Here is a 17524-nt window from a genome sequence, read left to right on the forward strand (position 1 = left end):
ACCCAAATCAATCACTTCAGAAGAATGAGCAAAAGCATCCCAACACAGCCTGGTGCACTGCAAGCTCTAACCTCCAACCTCAGTTAGACTCTGGCCTGTCTGTGACCAGTCCCCTCTCCTGGTCCCTGAAAACGTTCCCAAGCTCCACGACCAACTTGTCTCATCACCATCAAGTTCCCCTCTTGGCAAATGACTTTGCCTCTCATTTCAGAGGGAAAAACGAAATTATCAGAAGTGAACTCCCTTGACGTCCTTCTCCCGACCTACAGACTGGCCCCTTTTATGCCACTTTCTCTCTCTCTCCCACACGCCCTTCTACCACACTGCTCGCTCGATTCTGTCTCCGCAACACACATCTCTTCCCCTCCCCCGTTTTCTCACCATTTCTTCCCACCTCCTTCTCTACTGACCTGCCTGCCTCTCTCTGCTCCTCTTACTCTAATTTATCCTTATAATAAGCACATGACCGGCAACCTACAAGCATACAGAAGTAACTTCCATCCCCAAACACAAATCCTAACCTGCTCTTGACCAACACATGAACGAAGGTGTCTCCCACACTCCTTTCCTTAACATCGAAACTCGCCTAAAGAACAGACTACGCCATCATTTCTCAAAGCCTAGTCCAAGGACCACCTGCAACGCTCACTGAACGTGTAAATTCCTGAGCTACTGACGTTCGCGCCTTAACAAGCCCCGGGAGAGGTCCCTGCACACATTCCAGGTCCAGATGCACAGGCTCCGCCGCCCTTGGCTCCACTTGGTTCTTGTCTTCAGCACTTTACTGAGGCATAATTCACATGCGGTGAAATTCGCAAGTTTAACGTGCACACCATGTGATGGTTTACATATGCATGTAATCGTGTAACCGACAAGCGTAACAAAACACGAAATATTCTCGGCACCTCAGAAGGCTCCCAGCTGTCCCCCCCTAGTGAAATTTGCATCGACTCATGTTCTATATTCACTAATCCTTTCGTTTACCATGTCTAGTCTGCTGTTAAGCTCATGTAATGAATTGTTTTAGAAATTGTATTTCTCAGTTGTAGAATTTGTATTTAGTTCTTTTTTGCAGTCTCCATTTCTCTGCTGTTGACATTCTCCATATTTTCATTAATCCTGTCCATCTGTTCCTTTAATATCTATTATATTTATTACTTAAAACAATATTATTTGTAATAGTAGTTTTAAATTTCTTCTCATATTTGACATCTGTGGATCTGCTTCTAGTGACTTTTTTCTCTTAATTATGAGAGACATTTTCCTGCTTGTTCACAATTCTCTTCAGTTATGACTGTATATCAAATATTTGTATAAAAGAGCTATTGCGAGTGAAATAGATAACAATTTCTCATAGGATAGGCTTGCCAATTCATCTCAAGACTTGGGTTATGCGCTGAGCTTTTGGCTATAATCAGGTGTTGAACTGAATCAGGGCTGTTTGACACTTCGGATGGTTTAAAATGTGGGATCAGGTCTTTTTCTCCAGCAAAGCCCCTAGATTTAAGCACATCAGGACCTCATCAAATTAAAAACTTTGTGCATCAAAGAACACCATCAACAGAATGAAAAGATAATCCATGGACTTGGAGAAAATTTTGCAAATAATACATATAGTAAGGAATTACTGTACAGAATACATAAAGACAACTCAACAACAACGACGACAAAAAACCAATTCGAAATTAGGAAAAGAACTTGAATAGATGTTTCTCCAAAAATACAATAACAATAAGTGCTGGTAAGGACGTGGAGAAATTAGAACACTCATACGAGGCTGGCGGGAATGCGAAACAGTAAGAAAGCTGCGGAAAACAGTCTGGCTCGTCCTCAAAACGTTACACAGAGAACTACCGCATGAATTAGCAATTCCAGTCCCAGGTATATACTCGAGAACCGAAAACATGTTCACAAAAAACCTGTATATGAATGTTCATGGCAGCAACTCAAATGCCCACCGATACAGACGGACAAACGGACTGGCACAGCCGGGTGTGGGCCAGGCTCAGTCACGGAGAGAAACGAGCACTGGCATGTGCTGTGACACAGGTGAACCGTGAAATGCGTTAGGTGACAGGACCTAGACACACAAGGCCACATGCTGCTTGACTGTATTTGCAGAAAATGACCAGAACAGTCAAACCCGTAGATGCGGGACAATGAGTGGCTGCCGGGGGCCTACACAGGGTGACCGAGGACTACTTATGGGTGCAGGATTTCTTTTGGGGGTGATGAAAAGGTTCTGGAATTAATTAGTGATAGTTGTGCAACATTATGACTACGCCAAAAGCCATCAATTGTACATGTTTAAATGGTTAAAGTAAATAGTAAATTTTACCTAATTTTAAAAATTAAAAAAAAGAAGTCAGAACCACAGATACACATTTGAAAATCATTAATGCAAAAACAGTCATAAAGTCAGAGAAACGACGTGACTGCTCGGGTGGATGAGTAGAGGACTGAAAGACGACCAAGAGCTAAGGCCTAGAGGACAACGGAACTGTGTGTGTGACACGTGATCGGGCCACACGAGTCAGCTGAAACAAAAACGGACCACCGCCGATTAGTGCTGGAGTCTTTCCTCCTCTTGAATTAAAACACGTGAAAAGTAAAGCAGTTTGGAAATCAAAAGAAAACTCAGTTCCACCTCGATGTCCCCAAACCTTCAGTGGCATGACGGTACCTGTCAGTAACTGCCGCGAAGCTGAGCAGCAAGGTGTTGAAAAGAGCGATCAGTTCTTTCTGGAGCTGCTGCCTCACAGCCGTCCTGATGTCATCCGTTTCCTCTCGTGCCTGTGACTCTGTCGGAACCAGCAGGTCTAACAGCGGGTTTGGACTCTAAAACATGAAATTGGTAAACAACGTATTTACTTTCTAATTAAGCTACAAGGGCTTTTGTTGCGAGTCACGTTTTGGATTAACTAAGGATCCGTCAGCTAACGAGCTGCATGGGTCTCTGCTACATGAACGCGGACGTTCTAAACGTGTTTCACACATCATCTCAACAAAAGGAACGCATGTCTCTTATAGAAAACTGGGGAAAATACAGAGAAGCAGAATGAGAAAGACAAAACCCACCCGAGATCACAGCACTCAGTGAGGGCGGCTTTTACTATATCATACATACGCCTCTGTATGCGTGTGAGGATAAATCTAAACATTGGTATAATTCCATAACACAACCAGCACCTAGTAAAAAAATCCACTCTTGTAACCATTTTTTACCTCAAGTTATTATCAGTATTTCTCCAAAAACACTGTACTATCTGAATGTTTTTCGACCGTGCGGATTTACCACCCCGAACCCTGGATGACTGGTGACTTTTTTTTTTAGTGATTTCTAATCTCACTGAGATGCAGCATGTGCTCAATTCTGATTATGTTCTATGTATAAATTTTAAGCAATACAATTACTAAATCAAAACATTATAACAGTTTAATACTTTTGATGTACACTGCCAAATTGCCGCTGCAAAAAGTAGACCACAACATACAACTAAGCGGAGGAGAAGGCCTGCAGCATCCAAGCCAGTGCTGAGCATCATCACCGCTGTGAGCCTTGCCAATCTGATAGGCTAATAAACAAATAAAACTAAGGCGATCTAAAATTTTTCCTGTTTTCCATTTTCAAAATGTAGCTAAAGAGAAAAAAAAGAGTTCATGTAATTTTTTGATTAAACTAGAAGACCTGCATTTTCTTATTTTACATATGGGCAAATGGAGGTTTACGAAGAGGTGAGGTAATCTGTCCGAAATCTTAAGAATGAGCTGAGCAAGGATTTAATCTCTGAACCATTTTACTTCAAAGCCAGTAAATATTTTGTCCCCAGCATTATGTCACATCAATAGTGCATATTACAATATGCACAGAGAGATAAAGTCAAAATGTAATTACTGTGGTTATAAAATCTCTCACCTACAGCACTCGATTCAAAAATAACCGTCTTCTCTTTAAAAGAAATGAAGAAAAAGGGAAGAAAATTCCAAGTTGTTCATGTTACAAAGTATGTAGAGTAGACTTCAGTCAGGTACGCATGATCACACATAACTTATTTGAGAGCCTCTGGAAAGTACTAGAGAGACACATTTCGCTTTTAACTTACTTTACTATGTTTCACACCTCAGCAGCTTTTATTCCCAGCTTTTCCTTTCATTTTGTGCAAGAACTGCCTTATTTGGATCACGTAAAATTACAAGAAACGTAACTACAGCCTCCATGTTTCGTGCATGCATAAACAATCAAGATATACATTTAATGAAATCATAAAAATAAGCATGTATTCTCTCACATTCGTAGCCTCCCGTAACCAAGGGCCGACTCACCCCCACACTGACAAAAGGAATGAGCTGTTTTTAATGCAAACCGTCTCTGGAAAAAATAGTTTTACTACCAGGAATTATTAATTCTGATATACAGATGAATATTAAGTAGGAACTACTGATTCCTATGAATATAGTGATAGGGTATGTATATATCTAAAATTAAGCTTCCTCCAAGAATCTCATTCTGTTAATAACTTGTTTTTGCCTGTTAACGCTGCGACCTTTCCCCTTTATAACACACCCTGGAGTCATGTGTTAACGTTAAGCTTCGGGGGACCTACGCAGCACCGCCTCGAAAACACAGGACGAATGAACATTCGAGTACAAGGCGTTAGAATCGATGTCTCCACTGATGCCCGTTCATCTCAAGTGCTTAATCGCTCCTGAAGGTTTTGTCTTTAGACATTAATATTCAATCCCAATTTTAAACCAACGACTTGCACTGTTATTTTATCCGCAAGGCAACATTTTTGGTAATGATGGCCCACTGTCTTTAAGCGCAGTTACCACCCATGGCTTCCCGTTTTCCATCCATCAGCAGCTGACAGTAGCAGACTGCACAACACCCCCCAGGGACGCTGAATGCACACATGCCTGTGAAAGCTGGCCAAAAAGGAGAGACATCCACAGTGTAGTGCTGAACAGCCTCCCCCCCAAAATTATGGCCCCACTTTTATGAACTTCCATCAAAAAACTCATTCTGTCAAAAAAGGTATTCAAACTTACCACTTCTGGGTTATTTTATATATTAACAAAATATCATTACACTAAGTTATAGATGAGTGGCACAAGAAATGCCTAAAATGCCCGAGAATTAAAACGTTTGTAATCAATGAATGTTTTGATCAAACACAAACAAAACTTTCACAACCGACGGTCCCTACGTCTTCCCTCCGTAAGTGACCTGATTCTTCTTTACGTGTCCTGTTAGGTTCGCCTGCCTGATCAGGAGTTCATATTTGCCTACTTTTGTTAGTTTCTGCCACCACTTCTTTTACATATCTCTCCATATTATGTCAAAACATTCAAAACAGTTCCTTGGAAATGTTATTTTACTGACCACCTTAAATCATCTCTCACTTATTTTACTAACTTCAAATGACATTTTAAAAGGCACTTGGCTTTCTATTTTCAGGCTTCCTCGATCTTGAACGTTGGTCATTACAAAACACTTAATTAACGACGTCGCTCTTGTTGCATGATATTTAGAGAGGAAACTCTCCAGAGAGCGGAGGCTTAAGTCCACTATGCTCACCTTAAAAGTATTATTTTTTGTAACACTAGTGATGGTAATATGTGAGGAGATAAAGTAAAAGCTTTCCAAAGATAGCCTTGATACTTTACAAAGTCAAATAAATTTAATTATACCAAAAAACCTTTTCTAAAACTGCATTAAAATTACAGTGCAATCATCTATAATTTTATAGAAATTTCATTTTAATTTCAAAACTATGACTAAATTAAACAATATACATCAGCACTCATGACAATAATTTCATAATCATTTAAATGTTTTAACTAGTTACAGTAACATAATTAGCACATATATTTTAATATTCAGTGAGCATTCTATTATTTTATACTATGTACAAAGTCTTTTATGTAAATGTTCAATTATTGCACAGATTTTCAAGAAAAGATTCTAAAACTAAAGTGAACCAAATCTGCCGTTTCACAGCCCAAAGCAACTATAATCCCCAGAATATAAGTACTCTAACCTAAGGAGATTGTTCTTTTTTAAAAATGAGTAAAAGGATTATGAAGTTATAAAACATTTATAAATCAAAAATTGATTTGAGTTATCAAAAAACTCTTTCATAGGAAAAGCTTCATAGAGATTCTTTTAATACTATTTTAATATCCAATTTCTAAAACATGCAAGCATGCCAAAAAGCTAAAAGAACTACAATGACATTAGGCTTTACTTTTTTGCTTTATTAAAAATGTTCAGAAAATAACTGCTTCCAAACACTCCCTTAATTTTAATAATTAAAAAGTAAGAGAAAATCAAAGTAACTATGGCTCTTTGAAATCATCCTTGAGAAAGAAACAGAAGAACAAACTTCACTGAACGAGTCTGTGTATTTCGAAAGTTTAATCGTCTTATTAGATTCAAAAAACGTACTTTAAGAAAACTAGTATTTTGTCTCTCATGTGTATTACAAATATTTTTCTCATTTTATTATGTCTTTTTAGCTATGTTTAAGGTATTTCTTGCCATACATATGAAGCCAATAAAATCACATAGAAATGTCCATTCAGTGGACAACTGTTCTGTCATAAGTTTCACAAAATAAAGTTAATTTGAAAGAAGTAAAAATGGCCAGAAAAAATAAAGAAAATTAAGTTTATTAAAGAAAAATTTGTTAAAATAATTTTAAAATGTAGTTCTTCAGAAAACATGGACATATCAAAGGAACACGATACAAAGTCCAATCAAAGATTCATGTATATATAGGATATCAGTTTGACCTTTTTTTTTCAATAGTGGCAACTCAAATCAGTGGTAGACAGATGATATGGGAAAATTGCTAACCGCTCAAAAAAAAAATAATCCACACCAAAAAAATACCAGACGAATGAAGATGTAAACAAAAATAAAGTCTTAAAAGTTATAAAAGAAAACATGGGAGTGTTTACTCAAAACGTTAGAGTAGAAAAGACCTTCCCAATAAGATACATAACTGAGAACCTATAAAGAAAGAAACCTATAAATATGACTAAAGAAAAACAATACAGCAGTGACTAAACGACCCGTCCTCATAGGGGCTACTTTCTAATGGGCTGAGGTACACACAAAACGAACAAAGATATTCTGCAGGTGGACGTGATAAGTGCAATGAATAAAGATAAAGTAGGACAAGAAATAAGGTAGAGATAAGTGGTAAGGCAGAGAGACAGACAAGCATGGAGGGATGTTGTACGACACGGGATGCAGAGAAAGCTCCTTTGTTTGACTAACGTCTGAACAGAGCACTGGATTACGTGTGGCCGTCAGCCACACAGGTATCGAAGGAACGAGTGCTCGGCCAGAGAGAAAAGGAAACGTGAGGCACTCAGGTAGCTGTGAGGACCAGGTTTAAGAAGCAACCAGCCACCAGTGGGCTGGAACGGAGGGAGGGAGCGCAGTGGTGGATGGAGAGAGAAAGCTCAGAGTCGGGTTCAGAGCCCCGGAGGCCAGCGCTTACTCCGAGTGAGGAAGGAAGCTGGTGCAGGATTTTAAGCAGAAGGGTGACATGAGGTGACTCGGCTTAAAAAGATCGCCACAGCAGCTGTCTTGGGAACCACGGGTGGCATGAGTAGTAGCTGGAAGGCCTAAGTAACCCAGAGGATGGGTGATTTCTCACATATACACACACATACCTGTAGGAAGTTATGGTCATGGAACACAATTTAAATATTATAAAAGATGAAAAGTAGAAATAATATAACCTACCAAACCTAGGAGATTTAAACTGTACATAAGTATGGAGGTTCCTCAAAAAAAACAAGAATTGATCTACCACATGATCCAGCAATCCCTCTACTGGGTATTTATCCCAAAGACTTGAAAAGATATTTGCATACCAATGTTCATAGCAGCACTATTCACAGTGGCCAGGACATGGAAGCAACCGAAGTGTCCTATGATAGATGATTGGCTAAAGAAGCTGTGGTACATATATACAATGGGATATTACTCAGTCTTAAGAAGAGATGAAATACTGCTATTTGCAACAACATGGATGGACCTTGAGATAATCAAGCTAAGCGAAATAAGCCAGACAGAAAAAGTTGAAAATCACATGATATCACTTATATGTGAGATATAAACCCAAAAGCAGCAAAGGAACAGGACAAACAGAGACACATGGACTATAGACTCGTGTTTACCAGAGGGGAGGGGGTGGTGGAGGAGGGGGGAAGTAGACAGAGTAAAGGGGGTCAAATATATGGTAACTGAAGGAAACTAGATTTTGGGTGATAAACACACGACAATATACAGATGTCAAATTATAATGTACGCCTGAAAATTATATAATTGTATTAACCAATGTTACCCCAATAAAGTTAATTAAAAAAAAAAATAAGGTGTACATAAGATAGGAAAATAAGTTCAAAATAACCACAGTCAAAAAAACAAACAACAAACAAGAAAAAAACATTTGCAACTCATATCACAGGTAATGGGCTCATCTCTCTAATGTGACATTTTCCTTTGTTACCACAAAGAGACAGAAGACTATGGGCACCACCCGACTGTGGGCACAACCAGCAAAAGCATCAAAGAACAAGTCACAGGGAAGAAAGCAAAAACGCGCAGGCAGAAAAGGATGGCCTCACTCAGTCATTTACTTACAAAAATAAAAAACAAAAAATCTCAAGACAAACACATAGACACATGTATCTTTGTGTTTCGTAACTGACTCAGCAATTACAGTTCCAGAAATTGTCTATAAGTATAAACTTGCATATGTAATATGGCCTATAGTTTCCATTTTTGTTAAATTCTAACAAGTTATGAAATTAAGGTTATGTGTTTTCTTGTAATTAAGTATGTAGCTTCCTCAATGTTGTAAGTTCACTGCTGGGTTAATAAACGTTTCTGGCAGTTCTCCGTGCGCCAGGCACTATGGCAGGTGAGGGGTACGCAGCTGCGAACAAAACAGTCCCTATTTTCACCGATCTGTAACAGAGGTGATAATAAGCATCTAAACAAGTTGTATATACGCACATTTATATACATGATATAGAGATTTTTAAGAAATCTACAAATACTTTAAAAATAATTCTCAATTAGAATTTCTAACTTATACCATATTAGCACTTCATACTTTTGTAGCAAATCATGTTTTTAAATTAGCTTTGTAAATGTATTAACATACATTAACATATAATGAAACATATCTGTCTTATAAGGGCCATCTTCTTTATCAATTTAGACCCTCTTTTCTAATTTTTATGTGTTTTTTTCATGATTACGTATACAAAAGTTTATCTTAGCTAGGTTAAGCAAATTCACACAGTATTTCCAAAAAAAAAAAAAGAAAAAAAAAAGAAAACATAGCTAGGCAGACCAATGGTAGTGAGCCAGCTTGCTGGCAAGTTTCTTAGAACAGCTAAAGAAGTGAGAGCGGTGGCCGGAGAGTAAACGCCACAGTGGACTCGCACCAAAGCCGGAGCGCTGTCCGCCTCGTCCTTTCCAACCTCGGTGCCACCACGGCCCTCGCGCACGGCCTCCGTCTGGCTGTGTTCCCGGCCTCTCCACTTTCCTGTCTACAGTCCCCGCTTCCCCCAGGCCCCGAGATTCTCACTTAAAAATACAGCTGCAGCAGAAAACTTGCACAGAACAGGTTTTGTTAATCTATTCTGTTTAACTACAAAACAGAAGGTCCCACTATTCTGTACTCTTGTTTAATAAGCCTAGTCTCAATCATGTCGAGAAGGCCACATTGCTATGAGCCATCTAGCACAAGACGAGGCATACACTACCAAGTGTAGGCTATAGCTAAAAATTGTACTTTTCAATAATATAGTATTAATGATTTTCAAATAAACCACTTGTCAAACCTAAAACCCAAATTCTTTAACACTTACATGTCTAAGAAGTAATTCTAGAAGCCAGTTTAGAAGTTCTACTGATGAATCTTTTCTTTGTGTCTTCAATAACTTATTTAAAAAATGTATGATATCTATTAGCAGTTTCTCATCTTCAGTACAAGCAGGAAGCACTTGTAAAAACCTACAATGAAGAAGACAATAATCATGGTTTCTAGCTCTTAAAGTGGTGTGTTGATAAATATTTAATAAGCAGCTGAGGAACTGGGTGCTGCTTTGTTGTCTGCCAATTTCCACTGTCTAAATACCCACTGTGGCGACTGCAAGCCACCACTGTGACAGAGCTGAGAGAGGGCCAGCAGCACACCATGCCGTGGCATTCGACGACACAGACAGATATAAATAACCTTGAGAACACAGATCACAGCAGTGTTGTAAGATGATTAGGAGGTAGTAACTTCTGCATAATCATTAATTTATTTTCATATAATTTATTTAATTGTAACTTTACATAGTTTTTTTAAATGGCTCCGTTGAAACCAACTAACTTGCAAAAATCCTGAAAATTTAAGCATCAGCTCTCTCACAAGGCAGCACCGGCTGGCTCCAGCAAACCACTGAAAAAGCCAAGGCAGATATCTGAATTGTGAGAACCAGCCTAAATAAAGGAGTCGGCCTTTTGCAAAACCATTTAACCCTGCGTTCTGAAAACTGCACACTTTATGTTTAGTATGAAAGTTACGTATTTTATACCAGTTACATGAAAATGAAAACGTGAAACTGCTGCCAGCGGCCGCTCAGCGGTCTCGTCTGTGTCCGACGCAGCGGCCATCTGCTGCCAGTTAAACGTGTTAAATTTATAAGCCAGAGCCTTCCCAAGAGCTACTGATGCACCGCCACATGGTAATCGGCTCCATGAAATTCAGAGCATAAAGAAAAATGAGGCAGAAAAATGCAAAAGCAACAAAAAACAAACAGCCAGCTGCAGGTGAGCCACACCTATTAGTGAACCCACGGATGTCTTGGCACGTTTATAATACAGATGGGAATACACGATCATGTCTTATCCTCATCATTTACCTTTATAAGATAAAAGAATTTTCCATGATAGGATATTTACAAAACTGTTATAAGCTTATTAATAGTTCCTTACAAAATGCAGTGATTAAGTGAAAAATGTTCTCTTTTGCTGTTATGAGATATTTATCACAGCTAATAAAAAGCCGGGGTTTTCTCCTTCTATGAAAACCTGTCTCATGACAGTGACAGGAAGAACATATGCTCTCACCCCAAAAGCGTGGAGAAGAGCCCAAACACGATGCGACCCAGGTCTTGCCAGCTGCAGACTGGGGCTTCCACTGACCTGTTCAGCGCGGTGTGCCACGCCAGGGACTTCGAGGGAACCCCACATGGGCCAGGGCTGCCCTTCAAAGACAGTCTGTCATTCAGAAAATAGAAACTCATCCTCGTGACAGCAGCCCTCACTTCCCTGTGCCCTGCAGCCTGAACGATGGAATGGAGACAGTCCTTCAGTCCACTGGCAGTGTGCGTCATCTTCAGAGAAAGCATGTCCTCTGTGGACAACTTCAACGTGTCTAAAAATCTAAACCAATAGAAAAAGAGAAAGACACAAAAACTATTCAAATAAGAGCTCGGTTTTATGATACACTCTCTCCCAAAAGTTGTTTTACCTTCATTTTCTTTTAATTAAAGGTTGACTCACAGCCAAAAGAAAATCCAGTGTACACCTGTCAATATTAGGCTTTTACACTAGCATCTGAAGTGTTTATATTAACATTTTCCTGATTACGCAAATATGAAGTAATTTTCAATGAAATAAGAAAGCACTGACAGATTAGAATACAAAACTATTCAGAAGTAATAACTGTCACTCCACAGTGATGACGACCTTCAGACCCGCCCTCACCAACCCCTTACCCTAACATACAGCAATCTCCCTACTGTCTACATCTATTAACTAACCACGCTCGAAGACAGCACAGGTGACCTGTTTTTTAATTCAATTTCCTTGTGTGATAGTTTTTAAAAAGTAACGAACACATGTATTCTTTAAAACTAAATAAAAATTATAATCTTCAGTGCAAAAGCAGAATCACATGATAATAAGTACAAAAACTACTTGACCTAAAGGACAAATAAGACCTAACTAATCAGTTATAACTAGTTAAATGTGAATGCTTTTCCAACTAAGAGGAACAGCTTACTCTTCGATTTGCGTTTCGGAGTTCATTTGCTTCAAAAGATTATCACTCCCACGATACCATGCCAGGTTCCACGCTATTCTCAGCATATCCGAGACCGGCTTCAAGGCCAAACAATCAGCAGATAACGGCAAAACTATGGAGTACGGACTCACAGCATGGTGGCCAACTGCATGCACTGGCAGGTGATACCTAGAGAAGATGTACACAAATAATTACAGATTTTCAAATTCTTACACTCCACTCAAAAGGATGGAGGGGTGTTGGGGGAGAGGGGACGGCGAAAAAGGTCAAAGAGATTAAGCACAAATGGATAGTTACAATATAGACATGGAGATATAAAATGTACTATAAGGAAAATAGTTAACAATGTTGCAATAAATACTTAAGGGGGAAGAGGAGAAATAGATTTAGTAGGGTGATCACCGTGTGAGTTATATAGATCTCTAATCACTATGCTGTATAATTGAAACTAATTTATTGTACACCAACTATAATTGAAAACAACTCATTGAATTGTACAATGTAAATACGAACAACTGTCTATTATATTTCAATAAAGCCAGGAAAAAAAAAAGGAAAAAAAAAAGAATGAGCAACAAATGGAGGATGGAGAGGTGTTTTAGAATGGGAGGCCTACATGGAAGGCCGTGCACCAAACGAAAAGAGGAAAGGCTATCAATCAACAGTCAATCCTTTAATAAGTTAGAAAACGAACAGCAAATTAAGCCTAGAGAACACGGAAGGGAGAAAATAATAAAAAGCAGAGGGAACTACGTCATGAGCAGTCTTAGAAACTGCCACACACCCACCACACCGGCAACAATTTTAACGACGACATCACTGTGACTGAAGGAATAAGGGAACCCCTTCTTCTCCCCATGGACAAATACAGTCCTGGGCTAACGTTCTGGCTCTTTTCTCTACCACAGCCAAGTAGGTAAGGACGTCACCAGTCTCACTAAGCTGATTTGCTAGACTGGGAGCAGCTCCCCAGGTCTGGACTGGGACGTGTGGGGTAAACCGTAAATGCGTAACAGGAAGCCGCAGCACTGAGCGTCCCTGCGGGCTGCGGCCCTGGTGACATGCTTGGTGGGGACCAGGGAACTGTGCCTATGCACACTTACTAGACATCCTATTTTCTCTAGACTTGGGCTCCTCAGCCAAGACAGCTCCCAGCACCCACATACGGGCAGGAGGGAGAAGACCCATGAGTTAACAACTGCTGAATGCAGGCTGACGGGCAGGCTGATGGTCCCTGTGCAGCTCTTTCGACTTTTGTGTAGACCTGAACAGCACCAAAATAAAAACTTGGTGATGGGGACATACGCTGACTGGACTCCCCGAAGCCCCACTGCGAAGGAAATGGTAAAACACACAAGTCACGTGGTTTAAATGCCAGATGAAAACTGACACATTACAGATTCCGATTTCCCTTTCCGTAACAACATTCAAGAAAATCAAATAAATAAATCTGTTACCTTCTAAACACGGAGACAGGCAAACTGAAGACTGATGGTGAAGAAGGTTTACTGGGAGGATTCACAGACCTGTGTCATAGAAGGAACACAAAAGGAGAGAGCTGAGTGGACGGCAGCCCTGCCTCACACACACAGCTTTCTTCACCGCCGGAAACTCAAAGCACCAGCTGCAACTGGGTCCAGCATTCGGCGCAGTTCCAACACGCTTGCTGCTGCCTGGGTTTGCTTACGATTCATCGGATACGGGTGCTGTGCTGGCGGGTGGATCTGCGTCCCCGCCCACCGACCCTGCTCAAAGTCAGGTTAATGCAACATTATCATCCGAAACACCTTCCTGAAGGTTTTTTCCAAATAAAACGTTAAAGAAAAAACAAAATTGAGAGCATGTACTGAAAAATGTATTGCTGATGAAAATCACTGTACTAACTTTTATGTTTTGTACTTATAATGTTCAAAAATAAAAGTTCAGGGTGACTTTCAGCCAATGAGCTTTTTAAACTGGAAGTCGCCCCATGGCGTCGCTACCATGAAAAGCATGACCTTCGTAAGCCAAAAATGTCCATGCGTTGCTATAAGATTGCATCAGAAAGCTCAGATAAATAATAGAGAGTAAAAACTTTAAATTCTTAGAGCTTACCACATATCCATTCTTGATACTTCATCAAATAACAGAAGACAAAATAATGCTCCGACTTCAGTCACGATGGCACAATCTTCATGAAATATCAAGGAAACTGAGAAATAAAAAGCAGCATAACTTTATGAAATATCTTTCCCTCCAGAAAGAATAAACTTCAAACTTAAAATATCTTAACTCAGAGGGGATCACTTCATACATCATATAAATGTCTAACCACTATGCTGTTCACCTAAACCTAATATAATACCAAATGTCGACTATAATTGAAAAATAAGACTTTAAAAGTTGAAAAAACATTCATTCATTCATTCATTAATTCATTCAATAAAATACCTTCACTCAAAGGGAAGAGCTGCCACTCTCAGGGGAAGCCACGTCAACCCAGATAAATCGGCATCATTTACACAGTGGCTCTCACACCTGCAAATGGCCCATGACGGCCCTGAGTTCCTGTTCGGTGGGCACGGACACCGCGAAGCAGGAACCACACCCGCAGGGCCGGGCACGAGGTCCCGTCGGGTTCCGTGAAGCAGAGAAGCCAACCGGCCCGGCTTCCAGGACGGTTTTGCCAGGTCATGCGACTGCAGCTCGAGTCTGCTCACTGAAAGGCCTCCCTATTTTAGAATCTCCACCTTCTGCTATTGACGTAGTCAGAGAACTCGGATTTGAGTGTAAAACATGTTTGTGCTGGTGGTGGTGTTTCGGCTTGTGCGTCTCCCTTATCACAACGAGGTAATGGAAAAAGAACGGGTCGGAACTGGCAGACGAAAGACGGGCACCAGGCACCACCACTCGGCGAAGCGCCCTCGTCCAATTCCTTGACATTAACGAGCCTCGGTTTTCACCCTGTAATGCTCCCAGTGCTACAATTTCTCAATGCTTGAAATCTATGAAATTCTAACCAAACAGGTATGATAGCTGTACCAATCATGCAGGAATAACAACGTAATAGTTAGCAGATACAGGGAAGCAACAAAAAATTAGTTTTAAAAGAAGGTATTTTTCCTAACTGTAAGAAAAGGAAAACATCATTATATAATAGGCATAATTAAAAATAGCAATGAAATAGTAAAGAAGCAGAGACCCATGTAAGAATTTACAGTAAAGTATACATTTCCTATCAGTGGAGATGAAATGAGACAACAGTATTTTCAAATACATAAGAAATTATTGCAGTGCAATTGCCTACAATATGGAAAAAACAGATCTTTACCTTACACTACATACCAAAATCAATTCTAAGTAGATTAGAGACCTAAGTTTTTGAAACAACACTTATAAACAAACATATTAAGAGAAAGTACAGAAGCATATTTGGAATTTGGAATCGGAGAAGGCCTTCCTTTTAAAGCATGATGAAAAGCCCACTTGCTATAATAGAAAAGCTTTATATATTTCCATTAATATTAAAGGTTAAAGATATAGATTTTAATAGAAAGATTGAAAGAAAATCTTAACATAAAATCAGGCACACGGTTTATATTTGTGTCATATAAAGAACTCCTACGAGTACCCAAAAGAAATTAAATTTTTCATTTTCCTGCTGTGCTTCCACCTGGTGTTCGCACATCAAGGACCCACCCAGGGACACTTCCTCTGGCCCAGGAACCCGCCCACCATGACAGTTCCTGTCACGCTGCATCATGCATTTGCTTTTAGGTCTCCCACTCCAGTGTAAGCTCCAGAGGGTCATTTACCAAGCTCATTAAAATGTCCCAAGGGCCTAGCGCTGTACCCAGCACATAGTAAGTACTCGATAAATGTTTCCGGAGGAATAAAGTTTCCTGCTTGAGGACCTGGTTAATAACTAATTCGGGAGACAGACTAGCTTCTCCATCCAGCCCAGCTGCTGGTTGTATAGACTTCATGCCCTAGGACCTGGTCCTTTTTCTGACTAGCATTTGGCTCAACAAACCCTTTCTTTTAGAGGAAACAACAACAACAACAACAAACTAATTTTGCCCTAAAACTAAATCCATTAATGAGATACTGTAATTCATTTTCAGACTCACTGAAGTAATTTTTGCAAACATCAATGACACAGAAAAGTTGTTAAATACCCAAAGGGCAAATCATGGTGCCTCAGAAAGTGGCTGAATCCAGTAGGTGCTCATAATTAGTTGAATGCCTAAATAATTTAAATCAAATTATAAGTGAAAAGGTAAACCAGGGACTAAATTCCACTGAATGAAGTTAATAGGAAGGTAATTATTAACAGCATTAAAGAAAACCAGAGATCAATAATTGCTACTCTTCTAGATCAATCTATAGAAAATTATAAAATTTTATACCCTATTCAAAACTTTATGAGCCTGAACACCCTGAGTCTGCTTAGAACTTCAGCTGGTCTGGAACTTTACCAATGCTATTAAATAAACGGTGTCCTATTCGCTTGGCAAACAGAAACCATCAGAAGAAAACGCTTAAATAAAATGACGATATTCTAATCTATATTCTGATAATACTTTGAAGATATATATCGTTTATTTTTTACATGCCTGATAACTGACAAGGTTAAGCATATTGAGACATTTGATCAAGATGTCTCTTGTAGAATATTTAAAAGCAGTGGCTTAAACTTCTAGAAAGTAAAATAGCACAAAACGTTACAAAGTTCTCTACTGAGAGCAGTCAGAAGAGAACAAGATAACATGGGATTTTTCCGTCTAAACACATTACTAAATTACAACCAAACGGAATTGGGTTTTTAGAAAAATCACACTCTACAACAAAAGGCAGCGGTGGCCGCAGCTGCCGCTCTGCCTGCTCACAGGCCAGCCATCTGGGCACCAGTGCCAAGTGTCAGGGTGCGCGGATGATGAGGCTGTAGCCTCCTCAGCTCAAGGGTCTACTCGGTGACAGGACTGCCAGGAAACGTCCACAAAGCATTAGGCATTTTCCACTGACTAAAAAACTTTGCTATTATGTTCGTAAAACAGAAAGTATGTTACCTACAGGTAAAGAAGAGCAAGCTTAAGCTCGACCTCGTTATTAGCAGAATGGATGTTCCTCACCTCTGAGTAACAGGGTCAGGAGAGACGGCTGCTGAGCGAGGGAAACCCGCACGACGGGGTCGGCACAGAGAATTTTCCTCAGCAGCGCGAGGCTCGGCTGCACCAAACACTCCATGGCCTGGCCGGGGGACACACGGTTACTGACCTTCATCAGTTCTCAGACGAGATAAAGTATACTATAACAATGCATTACATGCTTATTACCTTACTCTAAAGTTTATGCTTTTTTTTAATCAAAGTTGTGTAAAACAAAAATGCAAATAAATATTAAGAATTTTCCACTGAAAATAAAGTTTGTATATATTT

At 39.7% G+C, this 17524-nt stretch overlaps 1 protein-coding gene across 5 annotated transcripts in view; it reads right to left on the reverse strand.

Annotated features, from left to right (window-relative positions):
• The window catches only part of RTTN (rotatin), a 114591-nt gene that overhangs the window by 61000 nt on the left and 36067 nt on the right, over positions 1-17524 (reverse strand). For all 5 annotated transcript variants that reach the window (XR_001517065.2, XM_015590825.2, XM_006913734.3 and 2 more), the window contains exons 21-27: positions 17219-17336; positions 14202-14298; positions 13565-13633; positions 12087-12275; positions 11225-11464; positions 9901-10045; positions 2684-2838 (exon numbers count right to left, since the gene is read on the reverse strand). Coding sequence is in view for 4 of the 5 variants with exons in the window: in XM_015590825.2 (XP_015446311.1) it covers positions 2684-2838; positions 9901-10045; positions 11225-11464; positions 12087-12275; positions 13565-13633; positions 14202-14298; positions 17219-17336 (1013 nt within the window). In the remaining variant the exon portion in view is untranslated. The remainder of the gene's footprint in view (positions 1-2683; positions 2839-9900; positions 10046-11224; positions 11465-12086; positions 12276-13564; positions 13634-14201; positions 14299-17218; positions 17337-17524) is intronic.

The sequence above is a fragment of the Pteropus alecto genome, unplaced genomic scaffold (genome assembly GCF_000325575.1).
Source record: "Pteropus alecto unplaced genomic scaffold, ASM32557v1 scaffold14, whole genome shotgun sequence".
Taxonomy (NCBI): domain Eukaryota; kingdom Metazoa; phylum Chordata; class Mammalia; order Chiroptera; family Pteropodidae; genus Pteropus; species Pteropus alecto.